Source organism: Manis pentadactyla, chromosome 6 (assembly GCF_030020395.1).
Source record: "Manis pentadactyla isolate mManPen7 chromosome 6, mManPen7.hap1, whole genome shotgun sequence".
Taxonomy (NCBI): domain Eukaryota; kingdom Metazoa; phylum Chordata; class Mammalia; order Pholidota; family Manidae; genus Manis; species Manis pentadactyla.
The window spans coordinates 57,498,744-57,513,085 of record NC_080024.1 but is presented as its reverse complement, the minus strand read 5'-3'; the positions used below and the strand labels follow the sequence as shown (position 1 = coordinate 57,513,085).

Below are 14,342 nucleotides of genomic sequence, written 5' to 3'. Positions count from 1 at the left end.
CGTGCAAGGATCTGTTCTTACTCTGCTGTGGTTTGGCATTGGTAATTTCCTAGTGGAAGAATATTGTGCTCCAAGCCCAGGTTCGTGGCTCTGAGTCTTACCTTCTGGTGGTACTGCTCTGATAGGCATGGTTGGGATTGGAACTCTGGAGTCAGGAATATCTGAAAAGAGGCATTTACAAATAAGTGTGGAGCGACTGAAAACACAGGTATTTATTAGACAACTAAGACATGCTTAATTGCCAGAAATTTCCAACAGCAGAATCTACCATATAAATACAAATATATTAGGATTCTTTTGTATGCAACCACATAGGCAAGTTTATTCCGGTGAAAATTTGCTTTGTTCCATGGCCATACCATTTGGCATGATCCTAAATATTAGCTGAAGGAGACCTTATTATTTCTAGTTTCCCAGATTCACAAAGCCTAATGTTTGTATTATTTCCTGAGAATAATTTCACTGAATAATATTTTAGTGCAAAAAAGAAATGATATTTTTAGACAGTTTAATTTGGCTTTTATCATTTACAAAATTATGCCAAATGTATTATTGTAAGCAAGGATTGATTGAATTTTTTTTCTTTTTAACTTACCAGGAGGCTTCATCTCAAGTTTGATCTCTGGAAAAGAAAAAAAAATGATGTTTTTGTATTTAGAATTGTCTGGGTGGGCTACTTTGTTTCAATGATGGCAATGTGGTTTTAAGGTGGTGGTTTCTGACCTTTAGTTGTTAAGTACAGCTCTGCTGTGCTTCTGGCTTCACCTCTCGGCTCCAGTCGTGCAATAACTGAATAGACACCTAAGAAAAAGAAGCATCGAGCTTTCATTTTCAGATATGTTTGTAAATAACACTTCTTTATTTAAATATAGTATGGATTTTTTTATAGTTCTCTTCTAAAAAAATATTCTATCTAGAAGTACAGAGTATAAGTATAAACTAGGATAGAAATATACAAAACAGACAAGGTTTAAATGATTTATTCATAGGAAGACTGTCAAATAAATTACCTTCATCATCTGGGGTCACGTTGTGGATGGTCATATAATGGCAGCGACCATCATTTCGGAAGTTGTACTTCTGGCTCTCCATCAGTTCTGTTGGTCCCTTGTACCATGTCACGATGGCGTCATCAAAGGACACTTCACATTCGAAGGTGGCAGATTGATGCTCACTAACTACAATGTTCTGTATACGCCTTGTAAACTGAATTGGTTCAGCTGTTTTAATACAAAGAGGGTTCAAGTTTAGGTTACAGACAGAGGAATTTCTTATGTTGTGCATTCCCCTCAGATAGTTAAAGTCTCCACCTTTTTATTCAATTGGAAAATAGCAGAAAATGGCTGACAATACAAAGCAAAAATGAAATACTCTTCTTTGCATTGGTGCAAAAAATTATCCTAACACTGAAGTGTATTCCTGAAAGACCAATTTTAGAATGTGTAATAAATCACTGAGAGGCCTTAAAATATTTACATGAAGGAAATAGTCAAGAGTACTTATAACCCAAAAGTCAAAGGAAACTTTAAAAATGTTAGTGAAATTGGGGGTTTAAAGTAAAGGGGACATAAACTTAATGTTATTCTATAATTTATTCCCCTTTGAAATTCTTTCTTTTGTCAAATTGTTTTTTTATTCAGGATGAACAATTATTTATTATGTAATATGTATAACTTTCCCTGTGAAATAATTTCAAGCTCAATAGGAAGTCTGCAATTCAATATTTCAAAGGATTAATTTTTAAGAGTTCCAAAATCTGCGTTTCTAGCATTTGGGGGCATGTACCAGGGTGGTTAGCAGGAGAGTGGGATGGGGTGGAGCGCCTTTCTATAAAAGTAGATCTGGAAGTCTGGAATTCCATGTATAACAGCTTCATGATCATTTTAGATGTCGTAAGTACTCTGGTAAGCTTTTTTTTTGAAGGAGCATATAAAAACATACAACTATTTAAGAAATGATAAGTGACTCCAACTAGATCCTTTTTAAGTTTAAGGCTACTTAAAATTTTTGAACTTTAAAATACAACCAGGCATTGATATCCATCATAAAGCAAGTCAGAGAAGTTGAAATGTTTACATAAATAGGAAGTCATATAGTTGTACTTCAACTATAAATGGGCACCAACAACTGGAAGTAGATTCTATCATTATAACAAAATGTTGCTCAGTATAGTCTACGGATGTCTTCAGACAGCACAGATAATCAAAAGATTAGGAAATTAATATTGTTGCACCTAAGTCCTGAGAATTCACTTTATTTCAGAGATTGAAAAGGTTGGTCTGTGATCCTCATATGAAATCATTATTTTCAAAAAACAGCTGCTAATCTAACATCATGTGTTGTTAATTTTATCTACAAAGTTTCATACAGATAGGATCAAATTAATTACTATAAACAAAATATCAACCCCTAACTAAGATGTTCTATATATACAGTCATGAAATCTGGTCTTTTCTGAGATTTCTTTCCAGCAATCAGAATTATGGAACTTTAGTAGAATTGTAAAGAGCTTTTGAATTCAATACATAACAACAGAATTATGGAATTTAACAGAAATAACTGTTAGAAGCTCATGTCTTAGTTTAAATTGAAATCTGCATCTGGTCAAAAAGAACTATGCAAAAGAATTGGCACTTAAGTGAATATTTCCCTTTTGATTCTGTATGAATTTTGAGACGTGAGTGAATGCTGTGAGTTTGTGTGTTGGGCAATGAGAACACGAAAGCTCTTTGGGATATGTGTGATGGCAGAGTGGCAGGGGCTCTGCACCTTTACTATTGACCTGTGTTGTAACAACTGCAGCCACAGTCCCTCACCCACCTTCAATTCTGAGCTCTGCTGAAGTTTCAAGGTGTTCGTATTTGCAGGTGTACTGCCCCTGGTCTTCTGCTCGAACATCTGCAATGGTCAATTTATGGACTTTGTGTTCCACTTCTGTTTTGTGTCTACCTTGGGGTTTAAGTATTCTGCCATTTCGGAACCATTCAGATTTTACATTTGGCACAGAAAATTGGCAGGTCATAGTGCAAGTCTGGCCTTCTTTCAAAGTAACATCCTGAAGATGTCGCTCCCAAGCAGGTTCTGTTGATATGATACAATACACATTTTGTTTAACATCAACATGCAGATGTGCCCAACAGTAAAGTAATCTCATAAGCCTTTAAAATTTTATAAAAATATTTTTACTTACCAATTACAGTTAGCTTAGCACTAGCAATGTGTGGACCACACACCAATCTATAATTGCCCTGATCTTTAAGCTGACAGTTTTTGACTCTGAGTGTATGTCGATCACCGTCGATGCTTATTTCAAATTTATCACTGGGTTCCAGTTTCTCAGTCCCTTTGTACCATGAAAGTTTGATTTCTGGATAATTAATCTTAATGTCGATTTCAAACACAGCATCATTATCTTTCAAGACTGTCTGATTTTCAATATCTTTGATCAGCGTGACAGGCTAGGAGAATAAGGAATTTAAACACATGAGTCACTCCTTCCCTTATAATTTCCAATAGTAATTTCTTCACTTCATTATCAGCAAAATTCATTTTACCTCTGTCTGTGACAGCCTTTGTTGTATAAATGATACAAGTTCCTCAAATTCCTTTTCTTCTTTCTCTGACTTTTCTATTTCTTCAATTTCCTGAGAAGAGAAAAATGTATAATTATTACATATGAAATAAAATTTGAACTAGAGGATGCATGATTATATTCAGCTTCCATTCTTGATATTGCTTAGGTAATATTAAATAATCTCATATGACAGTAGGGCTCTGGAAATCCAAAGGGCACATGTTAGATACTTCAAATATGAGTTTTTAAGATGATGCCAAATACAAATGATGATACCAATCTATGTGTCTCTTCTTCTTGACTTTGCTTTAGCAGCTCAAATGCTTGAAGAAGTCCCCGGAAATCAGTGATTCCATACATGCGGGCATATTTTTCATATTCTTTAGGATCAACATTTTTGAGAAGTTCCATAATATCAATTTCCTCTTCTTCCCCAGATCCTTTCTTTAAGACTGGAGTTCTAAATGAAATAAACATAAATTACCTTACTTCTACTTATTTCTAATTGCCTCTCATCAAAGATTATAAATGTCATTTAACGTTTTTTTTTGCCTCACAAATGAATACTTCTGTGTCCTTTACTGAAGAAATATTAGTTTTACCCTATTAACTGTGAAACAATAAAAAAAAATGGGTTTGGAGATGGAGTGAATTATTGGACCATTGTTAAAAAATACAGAAATTTGATTAAAGAGTTTAAGAAATAGGAAAGAATAACATTTTTGTGAATTTCATAATAGAACAGCCTAATGGAAGAATTAAAAGGAAAAATAATAAAAGTGATGGGAAGCATTAAGAAAGGATGAATATCATATGTTATGGAAAACGTGTGGAAATTAAATGTTGATTAGTTTGCTAATTAATCCAATAGTTATGCTGAAACATAAATTGTGTTGAAATTATTGATAATTATGGAAAATGTTTAAAATAGTTGTTCTAGAAAATGATTCAGAGCATGAGAAATAGAAACAAAGATTTCATACCTAGACACACACGTTTCTCCATGGGCCATTTCCTTTGTTTAAAATTTTAATAAAAATTCACCTCATTCTCAAAACTGTCTCATGATTTTTCAGAAATTGATCTTAATGAACTAGTAAATTTCTACCAAAATATTGTGCTTTTGTTTATCTATCTCTGTTAAGAAGTCTGTGTACTTAGGTTCTTTTAGAATCTCCATCTTAGAGATCTCTTTTGTGAATGGGAAATTGCTATATGTGGTTTTTTATTGAACTTACTTTTTCAGCATTGCTCTAAGATCCCCTTCAATTTTCTCTTGTTTCTTTCTTTCATCCACCTGTAGGTTAACATTACTTTCGATTTCACCGTGTTTGTTAAACGCCACGCATCGGTATAGCCCGGAATCTGTTTTTGTGGTGTCTCTAATCTCCAGCTTTGCTTCGTCGCCTTTCTGGTGGATAAAAATGCGACCTCCTTGGTTCAGTTGTCTCCATTTCCCTTTTGTCCACTTGACATTTGGGAGTGGATCACCTCCAACTTTTGCAAAGAATGTTGCAGTGGTTTCTAAGGAATAATGAAAGCAAATGCATAAAAACCATGCTTTTCCAAAATCAGCTCTTTCAAAGTTAAATCAGTAGCAAAAGGTACAGAGAGACAAATAAAGATGTGCTTTTCATGAAGTACTTACTTTCTACAACTCTGATGCTCTGAGGTTCTGATACAAAGAAAAGTTTCCCGTCCACTGCTGCTTTCTTAGCTGCGGGGACTGCAGCTGGTTTGTCTAAAAGATACATTTACATATTTTGTTATCATGATTACCTTAAAACTGTACTAAAGAATTCCCTTTGTAAAATAAGCTGGTGCTAAAAATTTCATGCACTCTAGGACTCACTAAATATGACAGTGTGTTACAGAAGATAAAGCTGTTTCATAGACATTTATAACTAGTTGTAGCTACTGCAGGCAAGCTGAACTGACATCACATTATAGCATCAAATCTTCTTCCTTGACTTGGCTTTATTGTATAGGTTTCTTCCAGGGATCATCAGACCACCTATGTCACATGACTACAGCATCATGTTTGGAACTTCACTTAATTATACCCTCTTGGATATGGTGAAAAGAGGTTCAAGGAATATAATGGTGAACAAATAAACGGTAATTGCAATTTGTATTAAAATTATTCCCATTAAATTATCTAATACTTTAATTATAATAAGGAGGCTATATAAATTGCAAATAAGCAATGATGTACTTCCAAAAAAAAGTCGAATTCCATTCTTATTTAAATTATGTTAAGCAAATAAGAGTGAGCAGTTGTTGGCTTAATCTGAACGATACTACTGAGGTGTCTGTACCTTTAATGGTCACTTTTGCTTTAGAAGTGTCACTGCCAGCCACATTTGAAGCTTTACACACATAATCTCCCGTATCTGCTTTAGTCACATCCTTGAGTTCCAGCACAGCGGTCCCATTAGCAAAGCTGTAGCTGCACCTGTCTGAAGGCTTTATTTCCCTGCCAGCCTTCAGCCACTGGATCCTGATCGGCTCTGAACCCTGGACGTGGCAGCCGAGCTGCACAAAGTCTCCTTCGATCACTGTTACTGGAGTCAGGTGCTGATCAAACACAGGTGGCTTTCTTGGCTCTGGAATTATAAAGGTACTTTTAAACATAGAATAAAAAGGAACATAAAGGCAAAAAAGTATTAAGTTCCAGAAAAGAAATAATTGGTGCCTCTAACAGGTAACACTGGTTGCTGTAGTAGAACTGAATCACATGCCTGGTTGATTCCTCTCTGAAGCCAATAGTCGCACTTGTTGGATTTCAAAATAAAGACAAAAGTTTAAAAACAAGTAACAAACAGATGCCATGCTGCCCATAAGTCACCCATACATCTGTGTCCTGACTAAGCCCTGTGAGCCTTGCCCTGGCAGTTCCTATAAGCTTCTGTGCCCCACAGCACACTGTTGACGCTCTCAAACCTGTGTGCAGCTGCATTTTTGCTGAACCCTATAAACTAGGGCTTATTGTGGATTCATGCTCTTTGAGAGTGGCAACTCTTGCTACTGGGAAAGAAAGCCAACATTTGAGAAATCCATGAGCCCGCTTCTTAATGTTCATCTTTCTCTGATGTTCATCTTTAGCTATTAAATGTGGCTATGGCAGTGACTAAAATCCAATCTTTGCCTAAAGGAATAAGGAATGGCAGCTCAATGTTCAACTGAAAACTAATCGAGATGACACAAGTAACATGATAGGAAGGCCATGTACAATTCAGTGTTATGAAGTTTTATTCAATGGGTCTGAGAACCCTACATAAAAAGAATAAGGCAATATTCATGATTGTAAAGATTAAAACTTCTAATGCCTGCTCAAAAAAGTCTCTGTAAATACATAGCCTCAGAATGCTATGGAAAGTATTTATTCACTCAATGGCAAAACTATCAGGGATGTAAATTATGAATATCAGCCCCTGCTGAGCACATATTTTTCATTTTACTAAACACGTTTTAAAACTAAATTCACTTTAATACTGTTGAATAAGTGGTGACATTTGAACTTTACATTAAAGCAACTTAATGATATTAGTTTAATATCGATATTACTCTATTAATGATAATAACCTATTATCTGTGCACCTTCCAATGGCCAACTCTATCATCAGGGCTGATAATCAACTCCAGGATGCTCTAGGAGGTTAATTTGTAAAATGATTTTCATGAATCTGCATCGTAATTATCTGGATGATTATGGACAGAGAAACAGATCTCCTAATATAACACAGTCTATTTCTTTGCCCAAGCTATGGCTGGGTTTTTAAAATGCATCTCCCATAATGATATGCATTTTTCCACTCATCTTTTTTTCTTTTTGAGCAAATTTTCTTCTTTTGTCTGGTATTAATATTCATTCACATTCTAAAAGCTTTGGACAATACATGTCAAACAATAATCGTTAAGAAATATACTTAGTAAAAAGAATGTCTCAGAATGTGATGTAACTTATAATAAGCAAACTAATGCAATATTCAATGATAAAAATTTAAGAATTTTTCAAAGTAAATGGGCTTCATAGAAATTTATATGTCACATATGCATGAATTTCAAAGTAAACTTAGATGTCTAACTGCCTGAGAGCATTTTGGGTTATTATTTACAAGTTAAGATTTTAGTCCATTTATTGTATGACACCTACTTCGATGGGCTATGTAATTAAATTACAAATAATACATATTTTAAGTAAACATCTATGGAATGATGGCAAGCCAATCAAATAATGTACATTTGTAACTGTCATAACTTGCCTGGGCAACAGAGTTGAAGAACAAAGGCACATGTCAGAAGAAATGCACATAGCTACCTAGTAGGCAGTGAAGAAAAGCACAACAAGTGGGGGGCGGTGAAGATTACTGACCTTTGATGACAATGGAAGATGTACACAGAGCAGAGCCTGCGTCATTTGACACTCTGCACGTGTACAACCCAGCGTCGCCCATGCCTGCCTTCCTGACTTGCAGCAGGAGCGTGTTGTTCTTGAAGGTGATATCACAGTTGGAAGTTGGATGTATCTCTATATTATTCTTGTACCAAACAACAGTTATAGGCTGGGAACCAGCCACATGACCCTCAAGTTTGAAAGAATTCCCTTCTGTTTCTTCTAATGTCTCTGAGAGTTTTTTAGTGAAACTTGGTGGGATTAGCCGCTCTGTAAAGAAATTGAAGTGGAATCCAGAAGCAGGTTATTAGTATGAGGCTTTCCAAGAAAAAGAAGTAATATTTTTCATTAAAAGTCAATGTTGATCAACTAAATACAGCGTTATCAGTATATGTTCTTAAACATATGTTTTTCCTAAACGTATCTTTCCATACACTTATTCTACACTGTTCTCTCATTTGTGAGATGGATGATAAGAATAACTTATGGCCACTTATAGAACCAGATAGCTGTAAAAAAGAAAAAGAAGAGGAGGGTGTCTTAGGGTTATGTAGGATATATAGGATTTTAGGGAAATACAGATTTAAAAAGATCACTTGTTCTCTAGAGCAACTTATTTCCTCTTAAGCATCTTCATGTCATTTGATTAAAAATGTCCTAAATTTCATTTGTTTTAATAACACTGTACCCTTAGGCTAGAGTATAAAGTGATTACATGCAAAATAAATGATACCTTTTATATTAAGTTGAGCTGTGCAGTAGTCCTTTCCCACTTCATTCACAGCATAGCAGGTGTACTGGCCAGAGTCCCCCTTGTCTACTTTCAGGATTGTCAGGTGGGCACTGTTCTCCAGATAACTAATCTGGTAGTTTCCACCACTTCTGATCTCTCTGCTGTCTTTGGCCCAGCTGACCTTTATGGGTTGTGTCCCAGTAACGTGGCACTCAAAGTCTGCACTTTCTCCCACCACAGCATCCACGGGGACAACAGGGATGTCAAAGAATGGGGGGTTCTTCCCCTCTTAAGAGAGCAGAAAGACAAGGTTTCAGGCTCTGTATCTGGACTCCCCCAATTTACAGAAAATGTGATGTTTTCTCCCTAATTTCATACTTGGTTATAAAAATTTTAATTATAGGAATAGAAAGAGGGAAGTTTAAGAATCCACAAACCTGTGAGAAGGAGTCTGGCACTAGAAGAAGCAGAGCCTACAGGGTTTGTGGCTGTGCAAGAGTATTGGCCTGCAAGGCTTCGATCTGTTTTAAAAATATTGAGAGTGGCTACATTATCTAAAAATGATGTTTGTACATTTGCGCCATCCTTCAGTGGCTTGCCATCTTTATACCAAGACACTGAGATAGGCTCTGATCCATTTATGGCACATTCAAAAACAACTGGAAGTCCAACTGTTTCTTGAACATCTCTCAATTGTCGAGAAAATGATGGGGGAAGTTTTTGCTCTGTAGGAACAGAATTAAAGTAATTAATAATTCTGGACATTTTTAAACGTACTGAATATTCTCCTCACAATTATTGTTATATAGATAATGGTATTCCTATAAAACCATTAGGAGGAGTTAACATTCCTTGAGTCAATTTGGACCCAAAGAAAAAATAAACTTTGGATCAAAAATTTCACTCTGAGGGCTCCCTAATGCACAGTAGGTATAAAAATATGTAAGCCAGTAGAGAAACTTCCTGGCTTAAGGTATATATCTCTGGGCAAGCAGCAGCTTGTAGTTTTTAAGAGTGCCTTCTAGCAATAATAATGAGATACTCATGGGGTATTTAAACAATTTTTAAGTTATGGTCACTCATTTTTCTTAAAGATTTAATTATGGAGACAAGTAATTACATGATCCTTCCAACTTAAGGTTTAGTCCTCTTATCTTTCTCTGTAAAGCCTACAGAAAAAGATAGGCCACTAATTGTAGATGAAGTTACTTAAGCAGAAAAATTTGCATTTGGAAAGCTTTTCCTAAAAAGAAGGCCCTCATGGATTTTTAAAAATCTTGTTCAAAAGAAACACAAATTCATTCACTTAAAAAATATTACAGTCACCTTGAACAGTAAGGAAAGTTGATGAAGAAACTTCTCCCACACTGTTTTCAGCTCTGCAAATATATTCTCCACTGTCATTACTATCAACTTGATTGAAAACCAGTGTAGCAATATTGTTCCTAAAATGCATTTTGCAGGTGGTAGTAGGTCTTAATTTTGTATCTCCTTTATACCAAGATACCCCAATTTCAGGGGTCCCAGCAAGTTGGCATTGTAAAGAGGCAGAATCTCCAACGGTTACCCTAATGGGCTCCAACTGCTTGACAAAATACGGTGGTTCTGCAGACAAGAGAGATAATCAGTCAGGTGGAGACATGCCAGAATGAATATTTGTATATAAAGATATAAAGGTCGACTCATAACGAACCTAGTATTAGTATTTGTGCTGTACAGGAATCTTTCCCAGAAGCGTTTTCAATGTAGCAGTTATACTGCCCTGCGTCCTCTACTGTGCTACTTGGGATTTCCAGGATTGCAGATTTTTCAGTTGTGGTTACATTACACCTCTGAGAAGGAGTTATATTGATGCCGTTTCTCTTCCATGTAACTGAAATGGGAGGAGTCCCAGTGTATGTGCCTTCTAGGATCAGGGGTTTTCCTTTCTCTATGCTGTAATCATTGAGCCTCTTCACAAATTTGGCTGGAGCTATAGTAAACAAGTTAAAAATATGAAATCAAACACACGAACACAGATATAGACACATCTATTACTTCATGTGTGTTAATTATAAAAATGGGGAATAACAAACAAACCTTTTACATAGAGATGTGTTGTACAAGAAGCTTTGCCTGCTTCATTACTAATTATGCAGGTATATTCTCCACTTTGTGATGTATCTACGTCAAACAGCTCTAGTTCAGCAACAGAGTCCTCCAAAGACACATTACATCTGCCCCCTGGTACTAGTTCACTGCTGCCCTTGAACCAGCTGACACTGAAAGGAGGTGTCCCTTTGACAATGCTTGTAAAAGTTACATTGGTTCCAGTTAAAACATCCATGGCATCAGGTTTCTGAACAAAAGATGGTGGTTCTGCACAAAAAGACACATACAAGAAAAACTTTAATATTTTTGAATTTTGATGATTAGGCATTTAAAAATGCCAAATAAACTATGAAATGTAGTTCTATTTTACTGTATTTTAAACTGACCTCTCACAGTCAAAGAAGCACTGCATTCGTCAGAACCAGCCACATTAGTAGCTACACACGTGTAGTGGCCAGCATCGGATTCTTCCAGCATGTTCACAGTTAAAGCACAAGTGTTGTCTGTCAGGGTGGCCTGGTATTTCCTCCCGCTGCTGATCTCATTTCCTGCATGGAACCAGGCGACTGAGATTGGAGGAGATCCATAGACCTTGCACTCCATTACAACCGAGGAACCAGACAGACCATTTGTCTCTTTCAATTTTCTTGTGAATGAAGGAGGAACAATTCGGTCTGAATGTGATAAAAAACAAACAAACAAGGGATATCAATTACAAAGTGATTTGAAATGAGAATAATTGTTCCTTTTGATGGACTGTCCCTAGATCCATTTGGCTCTTTTGCAAGGTTATCAAAGAATGCCCTATGGGTTCAAATGGTTGAAAGCCTTGGGAATCAATGGCCAAGATGTGCTAGGTCACGTGTTAGAGATTTTGGTCTCTCTTTGCTGTGAATCATTATATGGTAGAATTATTCCAGCATAAATGATGGCTGAAGACCACTTTTACAGGGTGGTTTTATTCCTACTACTCTGTGGAAATTTCTCCATAAGAAAAGGATATAACTTTTGAACTTGTTTTTCTTCTAACTCTATAGATATGTTACCTCGGATTTGCCTGATTCAAAGGATGTCAGACTCATGGCGTGCTGTAGAGGAGGGAGCTTCCCATAAGCCCTGATGGAGATCAGGACCTAGGTCATAACAACACTGAAGCAAAAGCTGCCCAACCAACCTGAAACTTGAACTGAGGCTGTACAGCTGTCTTTGCCAACAGGGTTTTGCACTTCAAAACTGTATACTCCACTGTCACCAAGTGCCACGTTGATGATCTTAAGGCCAGACACTTTGTTGAAGAAGCTGATTTTGTATTTGCTGTCACTTGTCAGTTCTTTTCCATCCTTGAACCACTTTATACTGAGCTCCGGTGTGCCAGTTACCGTGCACTCCAAGGTACAGGTATCTCCTGCAGTAACTTTCATGGATTCTGGCTTCTCCACAATCGCTGCAGGTTCTGAAACAAGACATAAATTGCAACCAAATTTTAAAATCAAATTGAAAAACTAAAGACAACACAGACACTGGTAAGTGTGTGCCTTGTGTTCATGAAAACATCCGATTTGCACTAACCGAGAACAGACAGTGTGGCGAAGCACTCTTGCATTCCAGCATCATTTCTGATCTGACAGGTGTACTTCCCAGCATTGGCGGTTTCTGCTCTTGAAAACTGTAGGGTTGCAATGTTTTCTGAATAAGAAACCCATATGTTGTCACTTTCTCTAACAATCTCGCCCTTATCTTTGAACCACACCACTGAAATTGGCTCAGCGCCTTCAATGGTGGTCTGCAGCTGAACTCCTTCCCCAGCAATGGTAGAAATGTCACTGAGCTTCTTCACGAACCTTGGTGGTGCTGATGAAAAAGAAGCAAATCAGGGTTTAAAAACGTTTGGGACTCATACTATCTCTCTCAAGTCATGAGTGCTAGGAATCAAACTAGGTATAATGTGGGGTTTCCATTTCCTAAATAAGAAGTGGCATTTTTGGTGAGTGGGAGCAGGGACACATTTGAGTTTGCATTAAGCAGTAAAAGCTGAACATCTTATCCTCTCCAGTTTTCTAAATCCAACCAAGATCCATTGGAAAAATTGTCTGAAAGATATTTGGGGGGAACTGGAAATGGGATGCATATTAAACATAAAAGGATCTGGCAAGGAACAAAGGAAAAAGAGGAAGAGACAGCTAGTGATAACGGATGGGGCAACAGCTGAGGGGCCAACGGAGTATGGAAATTAGAAGGGAACAAGTAAGCAGAAGATAATGAAGTTCCTCTAACCTTTCAGGGTGACAGAACCAGCACAAGTGTCACTCCCCACATCATTTGTGGCTTTACACTGATATTCCCCAACATCTGCAGCATCTACATTCAGGATGTGAATGCTCGTGAGGAAGTTCTCAGACATTATCTTGTACTTCTTGCCACTCCTAAGTTCTCTCTTGTCTTTATGCCAAGAAACTTGAAATGGGGGAGTACCCTGAAGCTCACATTCAAGGTGAACATCAGCCCCTTTCAGGGTCTCAACAGGATGAGGCTTTTTGCGGAAGATGGGTGGTTCTAAAATTGGAAAGACATTGAGTTAGAAAAAAAGGAAAATTAGGATGTAATCTGTAAGTACATAGTGAGAACTAAGAATCAGTTTTCCATTCCATCATTGAGAAAATATCACTTTCAATTTTCTATTGAATCCTTTAAAATTTCACAGACATTGGTGGAGAGTCAAACGGGGATTGAGAGGACAACTCAAGAGGAGGCTAATGTGAAAGACACAGTGGAGGAGTAAGACCTGACCTTTGACTTTGAGGGATGTGCTGCTGCTCGCACTGCCTGCTGCGTTGTGGGCCTCACACGTGTAGTCTCCACTGTCTTCAACACTGAGATTGTGCATTTCCAACACCGCCACTGAGTCATGGAATGACATTCTGAATTTACTGCTCTCTTGAATCTCAGTCTCATCTTTGTACCACAAAACTTTGATCTCTGGAGACCCTCCTATTTTACATTCGTATCTTGTGTATTCAGCCTGTTTCACAATTCTTGAAGGTTCTAGCTTCTTAATGAACCTGGGTGGTTCTATGGAACCAAAAGGGAAAACACAGGGTAAGGGATGGAAAAGGTGTATAATTCAAGATGAAGTGAAAAAAGGAATCTCTGTCAAACAGGTCTTTAGCTCTGGAAAATAATCTATTTGATGCAGTTCAAGAAAGAATAGTTTAGTGCAACCTAAATAGAAAAAAAATCCCTCAAGTAAAATACATTAATTTTTGTAGGCAACCACCTCAAATATTATTGCAAAAGGAAAGAGGAAAAGACATTAATATCTACTGTGCAATCCTGCTTTCAGCCAAAGAATCACTTCTGTAGTGCAAGATCAGAGGCAAAGTGCGTATCTGGGTGGATACGCAGCACTCTGAGGCTCTGAGGTTCACCAGGACTAAGGGAGTTCGATTATCCTCCTGTATGTGCACCAGTGGAGAACTGTCTATTTTCTATGGCTGCAAAGATATCAGTTATGTACCAGGAAGAGTCTGAATAGCAAAATTAGGTCAGCT

At 37.1% G+C, this 14,342-nt stretch overlaps 1 protein-coding gene across 50 annotated transcripts in view; it reads right to left on the bottom strand.

Moving 5' to 3' along the window:
- TTN (titin) overlaps positions 1–14,342 on the bottom strand; it is a 263,454-nt gene that overhangs the window by 161,451 nt on the left and 87,661 nt on the right. For all 50 annotated transcript variants that reach the window (XM_057503886.1, XM_057503834.1, XM_057503857.1 and 47 more), the window contains 22 exons: positions 13,582–13,863; positions 13,069–13,347; positions 12,364–12,645; positions 11,969–12,247; positions 11,181–11,468; positions 10,783–11,061; positions 10,397–10,675; positions 10,030–10,308; positions 9,141–9,428; positions 8,704–8,991; positions 7,950–8,240; positions 5,893–6,180; positions 5,223–5,315; positions 4,813–5,098; positions 3,851–4,034; positions 3,555–3,644; positions 3,191–3,458; positions 2,821–3,081; positions 1,011–1,220; positions 724–801; positions 596–622; positions 102–161 (listed from right to left, as the gene is read on the bottom strand). In XM_057503886.1, coding sequence (XP_057359869.1) covers positions 102–161; positions 596–622; positions 724–801; positions 1,011–1,220; positions 2,821–3,081; positions 3,191–3,458; positions 3,555–3,644; positions 3,851–4,034; positions 4,813–5,098; positions 5,223–5,315; positions 5,893–6,180; positions 7,950–8,240; positions 8,704–8,991; positions 9,141–9,428; positions 10,030–10,308; positions 10,397–10,675; positions 10,783–11,061; positions 11,181–11,468; positions 11,969–12,247; positions 12,364–12,645; positions 13,069–13,347; positions 13,582–13,863 — 4,959 coding nt within the window. The remainder of the gene's footprint in view (positions 1–101; positions 162–595; positions 623–723; positions 802–1,010; positions 1,221–2,820; positions 3,082–3,190; positions 3,459–3,554; positions 3,645–3,850; positions 4,035–4,812; positions 5,099–5,222; positions 5,316–5,892; positions 6,181–7,949; positions 8,241–8,703; positions 8,992–9,140; positions 9,429–10,029; positions 10,309–10,396; positions 10,676–10,782; positions 11,062–11,180; positions 11,469–11,968; positions 12,248–12,363; positions 12,646–13,068; positions 13,348–13,581; positions 13,864–14,342) is intronic.